Source organism: Rhinopithecus bieti, unplaced genomic scaffold (genome assembly GCF_001698545.2).
Source record: "Rhinopithecus bieti isolate Rb0 unplaced genomic scaffold, ASM169854v2 scaffold_18477, whole genome shotgun sequence".
Classification (NCBI taxonomy): Eukaryota; Metazoa; Chordata; class Mammalia; order Primates; family Cercopithecidae; genus Rhinopithecus; species Rhinopithecus bieti.
Window position 1 is genome coordinate 443,645 of NW_016809209.1, and position 17,568 is coordinate 461,212.

At 35.5% G+C, this 17,568-nt stretch overlaps 1 protein-coding gene and 1 pseudogene across 3 annotated transcripts in view; one reads left to right on the top strand and one right to left on the bottom strand.

The window, feature by feature from the left end:
- The window catches only part of NLK (nemo like kinase), a 158,776-nt gene that overhangs the window by 64,179 nt on the left and 77,029 nt on the right, over positions 1–17,568 (top strand). For all 3 annotated transcript variants that reach the window (XR_001888532.1, XR_001888531.1, XM_017888902.1), the window contains exon 2: positions 17,042–17,171. Coding sequence is in view for 1 of the 3 variants with exons in the window: in XM_017888902.1 (XP_017744391.1) it covers positions 17,042–17,171 (130 nt within the window). In the remaining 2 variants the exon portion in view is untranslated. The remainder of the gene's footprint in view (positions 1–17,041; positions 17,172–17,568) is intronic.
- LOC108539915 (40S ribosomal protein S29-like) lies at positions 10,700–10,879 on the bottom strand (annotated as a pseudogene).

The following is a 17,568-nucleotide window of genomic DNA, read 5'->3' on the forward strand; positions in this document are numbered from 1 at the left end:
TGCTGTGCTGTCCTAGTTCTAAAGCCATTTTATGGTTTTCTTATGGCCACATTTCCCAAACTCCCACACTGAAACTGTTGCATTATTGAATCTCAGTTTTAGTTCTGTTTGACTCCCATTTTAGTTCTTTTGATTTAGTAGCCTTGCATTATTCAGGTGGTTTTCTGTTACGTGTTCAATTCCTCAGTAAGATGCCAGGCTGCAGACTATTTTCCTGTATTCAGCTACATTCTGCATGACTGTCTCTGATTACTACCTTGAATCTTCACCTTGGTTCAAGGTTTCTGTCACAGCTGAAGGGAAAGGAAATAGGTACCTTTTTTCACCCAGCACTGTCTTTTAAATTTATATCCCAAAGATGGGTTAAAAATCCTCCTAACCATGAAATATATACCTGAAATTCTAGCTGTGGTAAAACAGGTGACTTCTCTAACATGGCTCATGAGCTGTATGTAGCAGAAGAAAATGTATCCCTCTTTACCTGAGATTTCATAGTTTGTGTATATGTAGTTTGTGTATATTTCATAGTTTGTGTACCATTTTTTTTTTAATTGGTAGTATAAACTCTTAAAAATTGTTGTTTGATCCAAAGACTGGTGTACTTCAGATATAAACCTGTAATGGTGTTTTCATCTCCTTCCTCCAGTTAGCTGACTTTTCAAATGGGAGAAAATATGAATTCTTTTCAGAGGTTGCCGATATCATTTGTTAGTAAAAAATTGATTTGGGAAAAGTAAGTTTCATTCATCAGATAAACCCCTGTCAGTGTTTGAACAGTCAGTTCTTTCCCCCGCCCCTTCTTAGGTGAGCTATAAAGAAGACCTGGTGATTCACTCATAGGTTGGCCACAGAAGAAAGCCTTTGTTATCTCTTGCTAGCAGCTTTTGAGCCTACCTCCATGTCTCCAGGTGGATCTGGAGTAGACATTGTTAGCTAATGATGATCACTTTACTCATTTAGAGTCGTTCTGCTCCCTGCATCATGCCAACAGGCTTCAGTGCCCAAAGCCAAGGCCACAGCCCTGTGTCAGACATTTTGTTTGCAATGTTTGATGTTGCTATTATGGGTGATTTATTTAATTTCCATTATTGCTCTATTTACCATAATTAAAAATCAGGAGTAAATTGCAGTATTTGTCCCATTGCATTTTTTCCAAATATGTTTCCCAAAAACTTATTCTGTATCTAAAGCATCCATGTTATGGTTGGAGAACCTAACATGAAATAGATAGAATTATGATTTGAGTACCTCACTATACATATTTTATTGAAAACATGCCTCAAGCAACATTAGTTTCTTCTATTTAGCTTTCAGAATAATTTTGCATATTTAGAACTTATCTTCAACTAAATAAATTCTTTTATACAGTGTGCTTTATTTATATGAACACTATAGCATTTCGATTTATATTACCATTTTATAATTTCAATTTGTATATAATGAATATATGTAAAATATTCTAGAACTTCCTTTGTAAAATTGAGGTATATCTTATATACTGCTTCTTATATGCTAACAGATATATTCCTTATAACAGGAAAACAAAGAATGCACAAAAACCAATAAATAATAGAGCTGTATAGCAGAACACTTGAATAAGAGATAATATCTCACTATGAGAATTTCAGTTCAAATAAGCAAAAATGTAATTGCCTTCAGTAGTGTAATAAGATAAATTTTTAAGAGAATGAAATGGAAGTAGTAGGCCTGAGCACTTTGCTTTAGATGCACAGATTTGAATACACACAATTTTGTAGTAAATACTTTCGACGTAAATTTTACATACAGCATCCTCAGATTATGGTGCAATAAAATTGGAAATGAATAAGAAAACAGGTTTTCAACCAAATGAAAAAGAGAAATACATACTACAGTAAAACTATACTACTTGAAAGACATAAAAAATCCCCCTCACCAATTATCATGAGGCTGGCATAACTTAACTCATAATTTTGTTCAACTCTACATGCCAATTTCAACAAGAAAAAATAGAGTATACATAATGCACTGGTTAATCCCAAAAGGACCTAAGAAAAGACCAGAGTAAGATAGACAAAATTAAGATGAAAACTACTGAAATGAATAATTAAAATTTTTTTTACTTTAGAAACTAGATTACAAAAATTAAAAACACTACACAACTGGGTATTTTGAATACACTAGTTGCAATAGGAAGCACAAGAATCCTATGGAATCACTGGTGAATATTTTTAAATATGTAATATGTATATCATAGGAATAGCTACTAAGCCAGGCACAGTGGCTCACGCCTATAATCCCAGCGCTTTGGGAGGCCGTGGTGGGCAGATCACCTGAGGTCAGGAGTTCAAGACCAGCCTGGCCAACATGGTGAAACCCCATCTCTACTAAAAATACAAAAATTAGCTGGGCATGGTTGCAGCGCCTGTAATCCCAGCTACTCGGGAGGCTGAGGCAGGAGAATTGCTTGAACCTGGGAGGTGGAGGTTGCAGTGAGCCAGGACCATGCCCTTGCACTCCAGCCTGGGCAACAAGAGCGAAACTCTGTCTCAAAAAAAAAAAAAAAAAAAAAAAAAAAAAGGAAAAGGGGAAAAAAAAGAAATAGCTACTAAACACTGAAGTGAATTGAAGTTTACCCAGTTTATTTTGTGAGGCAGACAGGTATGGTGCCTTCTAAGGTCAGAACATAAGATTGAAGGCAGGCTTATTGATGAATATAGATGAAAAAACTCTAAGAATAATGTAAATAGAACACATATTAAAAGGTATCCAACAATTAAAAATAATATTCACCATGACCAAGTGAGATTTAGTATAGAAATTCAAGATTGGTTCAGTGTAAGTCAAACTATTAATATAATCCATTTCATTTCTAGGAAAAATAGTAAAATCAATTAAAACAATGTTCATTGACCTGGGATGGGATACTGTTCTAGGCACTGGAAGGATACAAAGAGACATATATCAGTAGAATCCTTGTGCTCTCAAGGGTTTATAACCTAGTAAATTAAAAAAGAAAATTAGTGAAAATCATGATGTGCCCCAAATATTTGAAAATATCCTAAAAATGTCTTATAAAAATTAACAGACTGGGTGCGGTGGCTCACACCTGTAATCCCAGCACTTTGGGAGACCATGGTAGCTGGATCACTTGAGGTCAGGAGTTTGAGACCAGCCTGGCCAACATGGTGAAACCTCATCTCTACTAAAAATACAAAAATTAGCTAGGTGTGGTGGCATGTGCCTATAGTTCCAGCTACTCAGGAGGCAAGAGAATCACTTGAATCCAGGAAGCAGAGGTTGTAGCCAAGATCACATCACTGTGTTCCCGCCTGGGCAACAGAGGGATACTCTGTCTTTTAACATACATTCCTGACAATTCAAAAAAGTATAAAGGAAATGTAAGGTTTTTCATATATATTTGTAACTAAGATTTAACATTAGCCTAAAAGGAAAAGTAAAGGCATCTTCTGTTAAAAAGTAAAATAGCGCTGCCTCTTATCAAACGTTAGCTATTATATAAAAGTTAAGAAAACAAGGTACAGATATATGCAAGAAGGAAATAAAGCTATCAGAATTCAAATGATTGTTATATATCCTGAAAATCTGAAAAATTAAACAACATAATTGAATTTAGAAATGTTGCAAATTTTAAGTTAACAAAAGTAAAGCATGTTACTGTATTTTAACAATAGATAATATAGCAACAAATATATACCTGTTTACAGTGACACACGTAAAATACTTTAACATAATGTTCTGTGTATATGTGAATACTAAAACTTTAATAGCAAGTATGAAATAAGTTTGAATAAATGGAAAGTTGTACCCTGGCTAGTGGGAAGGCCAGATGTATTAAAATCACATACTTACTATATATTAATTACTAGATTTAATATTTAACCAAAATACCAATATAATATCTTTAGAAGCTTTGATACCAGCAGCAACGTTACCTGAGAATCTCAATTCCCCACCCCAGACACAGGGAATCTATCTACGTTTTAAGATTTTAAGATTTCCAGGTGATTCCTGTTTGTTTAAATAAGTGGTTAATATGTGACCTATTTGGATGAATGGGAAAACTGTATATCAAAGGGGATAGAAGGAAACTGTACAGAATAAAATCAGAATAGTGTCTATAATATTGTAAACAGTTAATATTCTATGGTGATGATTTTTGTCCTAACAACTTTATTGAGGCATAATTCATATACCGTAAAATTTACCCATCATACGTATGTAATTCAGTGCCTTTTTGTTAATTTATGGTGTTATACAACCATCACTACCACCCAATTTTAGAATATTTTCATCACCCCAAAGACTTGCTCATTAATAGTAACCCAGTCCCAACCCCAGGCAACCACTGAAATGTTCTGTCTCTACACATTTGTTTTTTCCAAGAATTTCTTGTAAGTGATATATTATGTAGTCTTTTGTGTTTGGCTTCTTTCACTTAGCATAATGTTTTTGAGGTTTATCCATGTGGTAATAAAGTTTGTTCTGTTGTATAGATGTATCATAGTTTGTTTATGCATTCACTAGGTAATGGATTTAACACTTTTCAGTTTTTGACTATTATGAATAATGCTGCTATGAATATTTACATATAAGTCTTTGTGTGGACTTAAGTTTTCATTTCCCCTGCGTAGACACCTAAGAGTGGAGTTGCAGGGTCATGGTAAGTTTATGTTTAATTTTTTAAGATGCAGCCAAACTGTTTTCCAAGGTAGATGTGCCATTGTACAGTCTTACCAGTAATGTAAAAGGGTTCCAATTTTGATTGGGATTACATTGAATCTATAAGTCACTATGAGGAGAATTGTCATCTTAACACCATTGAGTTTTCTAATCCATGAATATGAAGTGTTCCTTTATTTAAATCTTCTCTAATTTATCTCAGCAATGTTTTGTAGTTTGCATTCTATGTCTTACACTTCTTTTTAAAATTTATTCTTTAAGTATTTTATTCTTTATGATTCTGTTGTGAATGGAATTGTTTTCTTAAGTTCATCTTTAGATTATTTATTGCTTATATATATAGATATCTTGGAATATTTTCATTTGGACTTATTTTTGAAGGATAGGCTCTTTTTAGTCAGATACAGAAGTTTTGCTTTCTCCACTAAAATATGGCGTTCCACTGCCTTCTGACTTCCATTATTTCTGATGAGAAGTCAGTCATTTATCTTACTGTTATTTTCACTTGCTATTTTGGAGTTTTCTTTGACTTGAATTGATGTTTGACTATGAAGTGTCTAGGTGTGGCTCTCTTTGTGTCTATCCTACTTGGGTTTTTTTTTTTTTTTTTTTTTTTTTTGTTTTTTTTTTTTTTTTTTTTTTTTTTTTTTTTTTTTTTTTTTTTACAGCTTTTGGATCTGTAGATTATTTTCATCAAATTTGGAAATATTTCAACCATCATTTCTTTTTCTTCAAATACTTGTTCTGCCTCTTTCTCGCTCCTTTCCTCCTGATATTCCCATTGCATGCATGTTGGTACCCTCAGTGTTATTACATAGATCTCTGAGGTTTTGTTCATTTTCTCAAACTTTTTTCTTCATTTCTCATACGTACTTTTCAAATCTAGAATTTGATTTTGTTCTATTTTTGTAGTTTCTACTTCTGTGTTGATATTCCCTGTTGAGTCATTGTCACTGTATTTTAATTTCTTAAACAGGTCTCCTTTAATTCTTTGAGCATATTTATGATAACTAGTTTAGGAGTCTTTTTCTGAATAGGACATCTGATCCCACTCAGAAACAGTTTCTGTTTGTTCGTTTGTTTGTTTTTTTGATCTATTGCCCAGGCTGGAGTGTAGTGGTGCAATCTCAGCTCACTGCAACCTCTGCCTCCCGGGTTCAAGTGATTCTCTTGCTTCAGCCTCCCAAGTAACTGGGATTACAGATGCATGCCACCATGCCTGGCTAATTTTTTTTTTGTTTGTTTCTAGTAGAGACAAAGTTTCACCATGTTGGCCAGGCTGGTCTTAATCTCCTGATCTCAGGAGATCTGCCCACCTTGGCCTCCCAAAGTTCTGGGATTACAGGCAATAGCTACCGTGCCTGTCCAGAAACAGTTTTTATTGACTGCTTTTTTCCCCTGAGTATGGGACACGTTTTCCTGTTTCTTTACATGTCGTGGAATGTTTTTGCTAAAAGCTGGACATATTAGATAATACAGCGTAACAGCTCTGGTTCTGATTTTCCTCGCCCCTGACAGTTGTCATTATTGTTATTATATATATTTGCTTATTCTTAAATGACACGTGCAGACTTAATGTGCAGAATCTCTCTCCCCACTGAGGTGCAGCCAACTCGGGTCTCTGTTCAGTTTTGTTTTTTTTTTTAATTTTTAGCCTAGCTTTCTTGGAGTCCTGCTTGTGCCTGCATAGCTGAGTGGTTGGCTGTTGGTTAAAGGTGCTCAAGCATTTTGAGCTAGTAAGGCTTATACCTTTTGGGGTGTGTGTGTGTGTGTGTGTGTGTGTGTGTGTGTTGGGAGAGCATGTAGTTTTCAAATTTGCCCAGCTTTTATTTTCTGCTGAGCCCTCTCAGTTTTTCCTTACATGCAGGAAGCCTCTCAGTTAGCAAGAGATCTATGGAGAGTTCAGGCTCTCTCCAATCTCCTCTGGACATATATTCAGCCATCAGTTAGCCAGGACTGTGTGGGGAGTTTAGTCCCCCTCTCTGGCTCTCTCATTTCCAGAATCTGCTTGTTAAATTTCTGGATTTCTGATAGTCTGCCCTTCTTCTCAACCAGGACAGCAGCCTTTGAATAACAGAGTATAGGCTTTCTCTGTTCTTTTCTAGTTGGGTTTAATGCTTTGACCCCACAATGCTACTGGGTGTCGATTTTTTGCCCTCGCCTTCAAATCATGTTAGCTCCCTGCGACAATGAAGCTGCTAGGTTTTGTAGCCAGCCTTGCCTGGAAACTATTAGATGTACTGGTGCTTGGATAGGGTGTGGCAGGGGTGGGGTAAGAAGCAACCCCTAGCTGTGACTCCTCTTACACAAATTGCAGCAGTTTTTTGTAAAAAACACTTAAATTTGTCATTTGACTTTGGCCATTTTCTGGAGTCCCAAAATGGCTGTTTTTGACACTTTCGTCTAGTTTTATAGTTGTTTTGAGGGGAAAGGATTTGCTGACCTCTTCAGTTTGCCACAGCTGGAAGTCCTGCCTCCTGTTTTGTTTTGTTTTGTAATATTTTGGGTTTGGTTATTTTTAACAGGCTAATTGAAAACCTGAAACACATCTATATGTTGTAGCTGCTTCAGCGTTTTGCTTCACAATGGAAGAAGTTAGGAGATTGTGATTAGCTTAGGGGTGGGGCTGTAGTCCTAAATTTGCTGACAGCACTTTCCTGTGGAATGCTTCCTAATAATGTTTTCTTGTGTAATGATGAAGAAAATGTTTATTTTTTTAGGCAAGCAGATTCCTTTGGAATTCTACTACAACATAAAAAAGACATTATAGTATACTCCTTTCTACAGAATGAATTTGGCACAGGGAAAGAAGTGACAAAGTTCTTTGGGCTGGTATAGATGTATATCTATATGAAAAATAATGGAAAGACTCATCCTTTTAAAAGTTACTCATTATACAAGTTTAAGCTAAAATACTTTTTTTGTGCTAGAAAATTAAGCCGGGCAGTTTGCCTTTTAAAAAAATCTTTCTAATTTAGTAACACACATACACAAAATAAAATGTATAACTCAGTGGCGTATCACAAAGTGCACACTTCTATAACCACCATTCAAGTGAGATACAGGACATCACCAGTACCCAGAAGTCCCCTGTGCCTTCTGGATCCATATCCCAAGAGAGGATTCTTGGATCTCACACAAGAAAAAATTCGGGGCAAGTCCATAAAGTGAAAGCAAGTTTACTTAAGTAAAGGAATAAAAGAATGGCTACTCCATAGGTAGAGCAGCCCTGAGGGCTGCTGGTTGCCCATTTTTATGATTATTTCTTGATTATATGCTAAACAAAGGATGGATTATTTATGCCTCTCCTTTTTAAGCCATATAGGGTAACTTCTTGGTGTTGCCATGGCATTTGTAAACTGTCATGGTGCTAGTGGGAGTGTCTTTTAGCATGCTAATGTATTATAATTCCAGAGGTCACTCATCACCATCTTGGTTTTGGTGGATTTTAGCTGGCTGCTTTACTGCAACTTGCTATACCAGCAAGGTCTTTATGACTTGTATCTTGTGCTGACTTCCTATCTCATCCTGTGACTCAGAATGCCTTAACTTCCTGGGAATGCAGCCCAGTAGGTCTCAGCCTCATTTTACCCACCCCTTACTCAAGATGGAGTTGCTCTGAAACGCCTCTGACACTCTACCATCGTTGTCCTCTCCTCCCAAGATAATCACTATCCTAACTTTTGTGCTAACTACTTCCTTTCCCAGCAGTTTCTGTCTCCTAAGTGTGCATCCCTAAACATTATAGTTTAACTTTGCCTTATTTTAAAAAATATTATGGAAATGGTATCTTGTAGTATGTATTTATTGTGACTGATTTCTTTTGTTCAAAATTATGTTTGTAAGATTTGTCTATGTTGTTGCATATAGCAGTAGTTTAATTGCTGGAGAGTATTCCGTTGTTTGAATATACTACAATTTGTATACTGTATATTATATATTAAACATTCTGTTTGTGGATATTTAAGCTATTTCCAGTTTTAAGGGTATTACAAATATTGCTGCTCTGAATATGCTTGCATGTGTCTTAATGTATAGATATGCATATTCCTTTTGGTTATATACCTAGGAGTCAAATTGCCAGGTCATAGTGTATATATATTTTTGACTTAATGGATAATGTCAACTTGTTTTCCAAAGTAATTATAACAATTTACCCTCCTAAACTATAAGAATTTCCATTGCTCTTCATCTTAACAAAACATTTGCTATTGTTAGACTTTAAAAAAATTGATTTGTAGGATTCTGTATACATCTGGATAAGAGCCCTTTGTTCCTTATAAGTGTTGCGGGCATCTTCTCCTATGTGACATGCATTTTTACTCTCTTAACAATGTAGTTATGAAAAGACGTTCTTGGTTTTAAAGTCGTCAAATATACCAATATTTTCCAGTGTGATTAGTGCTTTTTGTGTTCAACTGATGAAATCTTTCCCTGCCTTAATATCATATTCTTCTATATGTTATCTTCTAAAAGCGATGTGATTTTGATTTTCACATTTATATCTACATCCTACCTGGAATTCATTTTTGTGTATAGTGTGAAGTAGGTTTGGAGGTTCATCTTATTTTTCCATGTGGATATTTCATGGTTCCAATAACATAGATTGAAAAGATACTATATCTGACAGGGTTCGATCAGGAGAAAGAAACCACACCAGTTATTTAAACAGAGTTTAATATGGGAAAAAATTTTAATTAAGTATAAAGTTGTCAAGTAGATAACTAAAAATACAAGAAGAAAACACATAAGATATCACAAAAGTACCGGTTTCCACCCCACAGCAGGAAGAATAAAGGGAAGAGGTTGGAATTATTAAATTTAGAACCCCATGATGTCTGAGGAGAGGATACTGGCTCACTGATGCTGGTATCTGGCATGGAAGATGTGGTGAGGCTAGTTCTGCAAGTTTTGGCAGAACTATAAACTGAGTTCAGCTACTGCTATAAGAAGGTACTATTGCTGGGAGTGAAGGAGTATTGCTTGGGTGTCACAGAAACAAGAAACAGACAGGAAGCCCATAGGAGGAGCAAGTCCCTTCTTCCTCCTCCCGCCTTGCAGTCTCCCTCTACAACCTTCTGTTGGCAGAGCCTAACATGGAGCCAGTTGGCAAAACCAAAATGTGGTTTGTAGAGTTTAGCCCCACAGCATTATAGAGCAGTGTTTAGGTGAATGGGTTTGAAGCTGAGAGAGAAGAGCTTAATAACTGACACAACCTTCCTGTCTCCACTGCTCTGCAGAGCCAACTTTTTGGTAAGTCAAGTGTTCATATAGGCGATAGTCTCTTTTTAGATTATATTTCTATTTCATCTATCTTTGTACCAAAATTACACTATGTAAATTGCTGTAGCTTTATTATGTCTTCATACCTAGTAGAATAATTTTTCAAAACCGACCTATCCTTCTTCAAGTGTTTGAGCTGTCCTTAGAACACTTGAATTTATAGAAAAACTTTAAAACTACTTCATCTATCCCCCCCGTCAATTTGGGGGGAACTAAAAATTTTACAACGTTGAGTCCATGAATATGATACATCTTTCCTTTTATTCTTTAATTTTGCTCTGTAATATTTTTTAAACATCTTGTATAGAAGTCTTGTGTAGCATCTGTTAGCTTTAATCCCAGATATTACATATTTTAATATTACAAATAGTATTTTTTATAAATTTCATTTTATTATTTTTATTTTGAAAATTTCAAACTTACATTATTTTCCATTTGTATAATTAGACCCCATTATACCCACCACCTAGATTCAGTATTTAATAAGATCTGCTTCATTTGTTTCAACTATTTTTTTATTGTTGCTGAAGTATTTTAAAACAAATCCTAGATCTCATGTCATTTCACCTGTTTATACTTATAAGTATGCATCTCTAGAAAATACGGACATATTATTTATAACTAATTCTAAGCCGTATTCACATTTCCTCATTTATATTTTTAAAATTTTTTATTTTATGTATACAGAGCTAACATGGTTTCTTTCATTGAGTGGATGCCTTGGATAATTCATTCAACAAAGATCATTTAGTCCAACGAAACCTATATCCTTCACGTACTGATGGAAACACTGGCAGCACCTATTGAGGCCATGTTTCACTATCAGACCATGCTGGTTTGAGCAGATGCAACAAGTGTGAGAACCCCGGCCAAATTTTCATGGGTGGCTCCAGTAGAGCTACTGGTGACCCATCTTGCTTTCTGGAGTGCAACCAGGCAAAGGGCCTCTTTTATTTCAAAAATGTTTTTTACTGTTGATATGTTCAATTTGCTTTTAACTTCAGGCATATTGTTCACATTTTGTATTAAGTAATTATTAAAATATTAGCCATTAAAACGTTAAAGTATGCTCTATGACAATTCAGAACAAAGTTTTCTGATGTGAACTTTATTTCTAAATTAATTAAGATTTTTGACATCTGCAAAGCCACACTGTCACAAACCTACCATGTGAATAAAACTGTCTTTTCTTTCAAATGTTTTCTATCCTTACATAAACCTAATGTGCAACAAAATTGCCATTTGTTAAATATAAATTTTTTTCTGGTCCTCAGTGTTCCTATTACTGAACACATATCTTTCAGGAAGTAATCAGTGGGATTAAAAGTAAGTGCATTTTTGTGTGACATATTTTTAGTTTTACTTGCCCTTTGTAACCTCTTCTTGCCTAGACAAAGTTGTTAAAATGTAAGAGGGAGATGTAGTTGTGAATTATTTTCATTTGTGGCTTTGCCTAGAAGCCTTTCCTTCATTGTTTCAACTGGTTTTCCTCCCCATGCAATATTCGTAGGTCTGTTTCTAAGCAAGGACTGTGACTAGTGGGCCATGAAAACTACCTAGACTTGGCAGACTGGGCTGTATCATGTTCACCCTCTAACATGAGAAAATCCGGCATGGCAATTTTCCTGCAGGCAGTTCAATACTCCTTGTAGACATATTGAACAGTGACTGAGGAGGAAGTCTCTGTATCTCCCCAGCATCTACAGTATGGATGGAACTAATTAATTCATGATCTAAAAAGCAATTAAATATTCCCAAGACCACAAGAATTATCATAAAATGATTTAGCTACATTTTAACTTATCCAGTATTATTGGTGGGGACTGAAAGGGTCTTCAGAGTTAGGTTTCACTCACTAGTACTAAGTACTTGAAACTAAATATGACAGCTTGATGCTGGATGGCTTACCTGTTCCTTATCCTTCCTCCATTATCAGCACCTTCAGGTGTCTCACTACAGATCACAATGGCCCAGTGCTGTCTTATCTGCTGAGATCTTTGCTATTTTTAGTTCATTAAACACAGAGTTAGAGGATGTTTAAGTTCTTATTTAACTCTTTGAGTCAAATACAGATATTTTGCTGCTCGTAATATTATTTGCTCCTCCTAATATTGAATAATATTAGGAGGATATGAAGAAAAGAATGAACTGTTTCTCAGTCTTGGTTTATCTGTTGTATAAGGCCTTTTTTCTTTGTAATACAAATTAGCAAATTTGGGAATCATTTTATATATCCTGATAAATTGGAAAAGGATCTCTTTCTTAATGCATACAGCTAACCCAACAATTACCAAACTTGGATAAACAAACAAATGAGAAAAGAACTCGGCTAATAGGATACATTAAATATAGAAGATGAGAATCCATTTTTTATTTGTGTGTTTTGGGTGGGGGAAAAGCCTAGAAAGATTTCTTCTAAATTGTGTACAACTCGATAAATGTGGTGAAGTGCACACAAATTATAACCTGTTAAAATTGTGATTAGAAAGACCAGTGAGAAATAAAAATAAATTTGTTATTCCATAACTTACTACATAAATTTCTTGTGTATCCTTGAACATAAAACAAGGACCAAGGTACAAATAGGATACATTTCCTAGACTTGTTTGTTGTCAAAAATTTTGCCCCAGTTTGCTATTGTTTTCTGAAACAGACTTAATCTAAATACAAGTAAAAATAAGGAAATGAATTTCAAAATAAATGTGAAGGCAATAATCTAAATATTTAGAGTTTAGTTAGGAGGTTCTGTTACTGAGCTATGTACTGTATTGGTGTAGTTGACATATTGTAGTATGTGTAGCAAGAAATGGAGGATTGCTGATTACAACTTTATGTGAATAGAATTAGAAGAACCTGATTTTCTTAAACCAAGTTGAAGCACTTTTTAAATTATATTATGTATCTGCTTTGAATAGCTAAAAACATGTATCAGAAACGAACTTTAAAACTGCTAAAACATGGAGGATTCTTCACATAAAAATGAAAGAGAAACATAATTTCTTGGAGATTCTTGCTGTCTAGTGTAAAGATGTTTTAAGTGACATTTTAGTGGCTGAGAAAGTATTCCCAGTAATAAGTTTCACTTTTGTTTCATTACAACTTTTCTGCTTGTCAGTAATTTAAGCAGATTTGTGGCAGTGTTCAGTCTTCTGGGATTAAGAAAACTCAACAAAATGACCACAACAGATCTAAAATGCTTCCTGTTTTATTATTGTACTCTTTTGATCAATTCCATATCTCTCTGAAAATGACTTGTGGATTCTTCTGGCTTTTAAAACCAGTTGAATTTGTGAGGACAAAGAAGTATTGATAAACTCTGGACAGGTGTAAGGAAGGATTCTTTCTCATGACTCTTAAACATGCTGTTTGAAGTATAAATTTAAGACTTAGAAAGTAAACTCCTGTTAGTAAAACTTGACTGTTTAAAAAGGGAATCAGATGAAATGACAGATGCACTGTCTTATTTAAGGCATCCAGTGTTTAGCAGAGAAAGTAACTGCCCCAGAATTGTAGGTATAAGGATGGCTCCTTTTTTTTCTGAAATGAAGAAACTTATCCTAAGTGTTGTTCGTTATCTTTACAGCTGGAGCTTCATTAGCAAGTGCTGTTAGAATAACCAGGGTATTGCAGCAGCAGAGAAACTAAGTGCCTCAAGCCTTTGAGTAACAAAGAAAATAAAAGAATTCCTGTATAACATGCCTCCACACTTATCTGTGTTCTGTGGTACTGTTTGTGCTGAACCAAAGCATCTGCTACCTCAAGTTAAGAGAGAACAAACTCAACATGGCATGAAATTACTGCACTGCCATTCACATTCATTAGAGTTATATTGTTGCCAGCTACAGGCATGACTGGCTTTTGCATGAATAATAAAATGCTGCTTTGTGAATTTTACTTTAAAACATTACAAGACACAGTACTCACCTTGAGCCTGTGTCAAGTGTTTTCAGGAGTGGGTTTATCTCCTTTAGTGGCTTTTCTAACCATAATAGGGTGACCAGTAAGTAGTAGTCAGAAGTTAGGAAGAAGTATTGTATGAGGCCTTTGGAAAGGGCATTGTGTTAAATCAGTTTACCTCATGTTTAAAAACTAGTATTTATTGTGCCCGGCTGTTAAAGATATTAAAATTATTGTCATTTGGCAACCATCGTAATAATTGATTCCGACAAAAATCGTGAATGGATACTAAAGTTAATGGATCAAAGTTCAGTGAGGAATAGGATATTTACACAGTTACAAAGGGAAAAAAATAGTAACTTTATAGTGGAGAAACCTGGCAGACACCTCATTCAAGTGATAAGTAATGAGACATATTGACATTATATGCTTCCTGAGATGATGCACTGAGAAAGCATCAGTTCTTTGTTGTTTCTGTCAAAAATGGGTAATCTGAATCTAGTTATGAGAAAACACCAAACCCAAATTAAGGGCTAGTCTTCAAGGTAACTGGCCTGGTCTGTATATTTCAAAAATGGCAGTCATGAAAGACATGCCAAATAACTTCTAGATTAGAGAAGACCAAAGAGACGTGACAGTTGAATACAGTGTGTTATCTGAAGTTTTCCCTTTTTCGTATTTCATTGACATTTTTCTCTTCTAGTAGCTAGATACTGAAGTAGTATATTTAAACAGAAAAAAAGTACGACTAATAGTTTGAATATAGCAATATATCAGTGTCCCCTCCTATTTTCTAGTTTATGTGGATTTTAATCAGTATTGCAGATTTGGCTGGGGTGTGTGTGCGTGTGCGTGTGTGTGTGTGTGTGTGTGTGTGTGTGTGTATGTGAGATACAGGGTCTCACTGTGTTGCCTAGGCTGGTCTAGAACTCCTGGCCCCAAGTGATCCTCCTGTCTCATCCTCAGCCTCCCAAAGTGCTGGGATTAACAGGTGTGAGCCACTGCACCCTGCCTGGGTTGGTATTTTTTAAGCAACAGTCATGAATGTTAGGTCTCCCGGCCTACTTGAGTTACATATGAAGCTATTGAAAACTCACAATTGCCTGTAGTCCCAGCTACTGAGAGGGCTGAGGCAGGAAGACTACTTGAGCCCAAGAGTTCCAGGCTGCAGTGATCCATATTTGTGCCACTGCACTCCAGCCAGGGTGACGGTGAGACCCTGTCTCTAAAAAATAATGATAATAGATAATACTTGTTTTATCAAAATTTTGGCCAGTGGAAGAAAGTGAAGCCATCGTGTTCTTAAAAAATACTAGAATACTCAATAGAGATAGCACCATGTTAAGGAAAAAAAAATACTAGAATACATAATTTCAGAGTTTCATGAGCACTTAGAAAAGGAAGTAGTGATCACTAAAATGAATCCATAAAGAAGTTTGATATGGTTTTTAGACAGATATGTAGATAATAGGAATTTTTGTTTTCAGGAAAGCAATTTGATGAGTGTCTGATTTCCTGAGTGATTGTAGTTCATTGAATGAGTAACTGAATATCCATACCCAAGATTAATGATTGAATGTCAGTCTTGTTGATGATTTCTAGTATTGTATCTGTTGCAGAGATCTATTCTCAGTCCTATTCTAAACTTTAATTAATAACTTAGAAAGAGACATTAATGCCACATGAATCAATTTTTTTTTTTCGGTTTTTTAAAAATACAGACAGAGTCTTGCTGTATTGCCCAGGCTGGTCTCAAACTCCTGATCTCAGGCAGTCCTCCTGCCTCAGCCTCCCAGAGTGCTGGGGACACAGGCATGAGCCACTGAGCCCAGCCTCAAATTTTAAAATGACACAAATTTAGGAGGAATAAATACTCAGAGCATTGGATGATCAGAACAGGGGCTGAATGAATAATAGCTGAAAATGTTAGGCAGGAATCTAGCCAAAGAAATTGGACAGAAATAAATTCTACCAGAACAACCAATCTTAGTATGATAGGTAGAAGGAAAAAAAAAAGCTCTAGGTTAGTTAATTCATGGAAAATCAATTTGCCAAATGACCAATTGGCCATGTATACTTAATTTATTGGTATTTATTTTTTCTTTCTTTTTTTTTGAGACAGAGTCTCATTCTGTCGCCCAGGCTAGAGTGCAGTCAAGAAATTTTGGCTCACTGCAACCTCCACCTCCAGGTTCAAGCGATTCTTATGCCTCAGCCTCCCAAGTAGCTGGGATTACAAGCACCCGCCACCACACCCAGCTAATTTTAGTATTTTTGGTAGAGACTGAGTTTCACCATGTTGGCCAGGCTGGTCTCAAACTCCTGGCCTCAGGTGATCCACCCACCTTGGCCTCCCAAAATACAAGGATTACAGGCGTGAGCCACTGAGCCCGGCCTGATATTCTTTTAACTATTTGGTTAATATGTATCAACTGGGTTCAGTCAAAAAAACAGAAACCACATTCCTATTTCAAACATAGGGAAATATAATACAGGAAATTGGTTATATAGGTGTTAGAAGGCTAAAAGGGCCGGGTGGAGGGGGACATAGTTGTTAAAGAGATAGTAACTACAAGAGGCAACTACCACACTAAGAGCTAGGAAATAAAAGGAATGAAGTTATCATTACTTGGGAGCTAGAGGGATCCCTAAGCTGGCACCCAGACTTCTAAGGAGGGGACATTGTTCAACTGCTACTTATATTGAAATCCGTATTACTAAAAGATATTCATATACATAAGATATCAAAATATTTAAATTGTGTTTGAACATGTCTTCCCTCTCAATGTAGTTCTGAAAATAAAGCATAAAACTAATTTAACTTTTATCAAATTAATGTTATCTATGCTGCTTCTGTATGTTTGTTTTTTCCTGTCTTTAAAATGGCTTTACCACTAATACCATAAAGTGACTTCAGAAAGAGTAAGTGTTTATATAAATTTAGACAGGGAATTTGTTTTTTAAAGCATGGCAGATGACTTGGGTGACCAAACATTCTCTTTAATTGTAAGTGTGAACTTTTTTATCTTTCTCACTGACACCTTAAGCTTCATTAAGTGGACTTAATGTTGAGTGTTTTAAGATAAAGATATTGTCATGATCTGAAACATTGGAAAACAAGGCGTGGAACTGATTTCTCTGTTTTTTTTTCCCCCTTCCCCAAATACTGCTTCTTTAGGTCAGTAACAGATCCAAGAGATGGAAAGAGAGTAGCACTCAAAAAGATGCCCAACGTCTTCCAGAATCTGGTCTCTTGCAAAAGGGTCTTCCGGGAATTGAAGATGTTGTGTTTTTTTAAGCATGATAATGTAAGTGAAATTGGTATTTGGGGGAAACTATTTCCTAAGCCTCCTGCATTCAGTTAGTAAAGAGCAAATGAGAGTTTAAAAGGGCACCTATAAGTAAAATTTGGAAATTGGCTACAGTTTTATGCCAAAATGTGAAAAGAAATAAGCGCACCAGTGAGGTTATAGGAGAATACTTATTGTTAGGTTTTCATTTCATGCATTCTTATTGGAAGAGATGCACACACACAGAGTTTTCTAAGTTGTAGTCTTTCAGTGCTTTGCTTTCCTTTTATATATACTCTTTATGTCTCTCTATGACTGTCTTAAATTTTCACTATTGAGATTAGTGGTTTTCAACCTTAGCATATTAGACACACCTGGGGAGTCCATTTTATGAGCATTTTATTTGAAGGTTTGA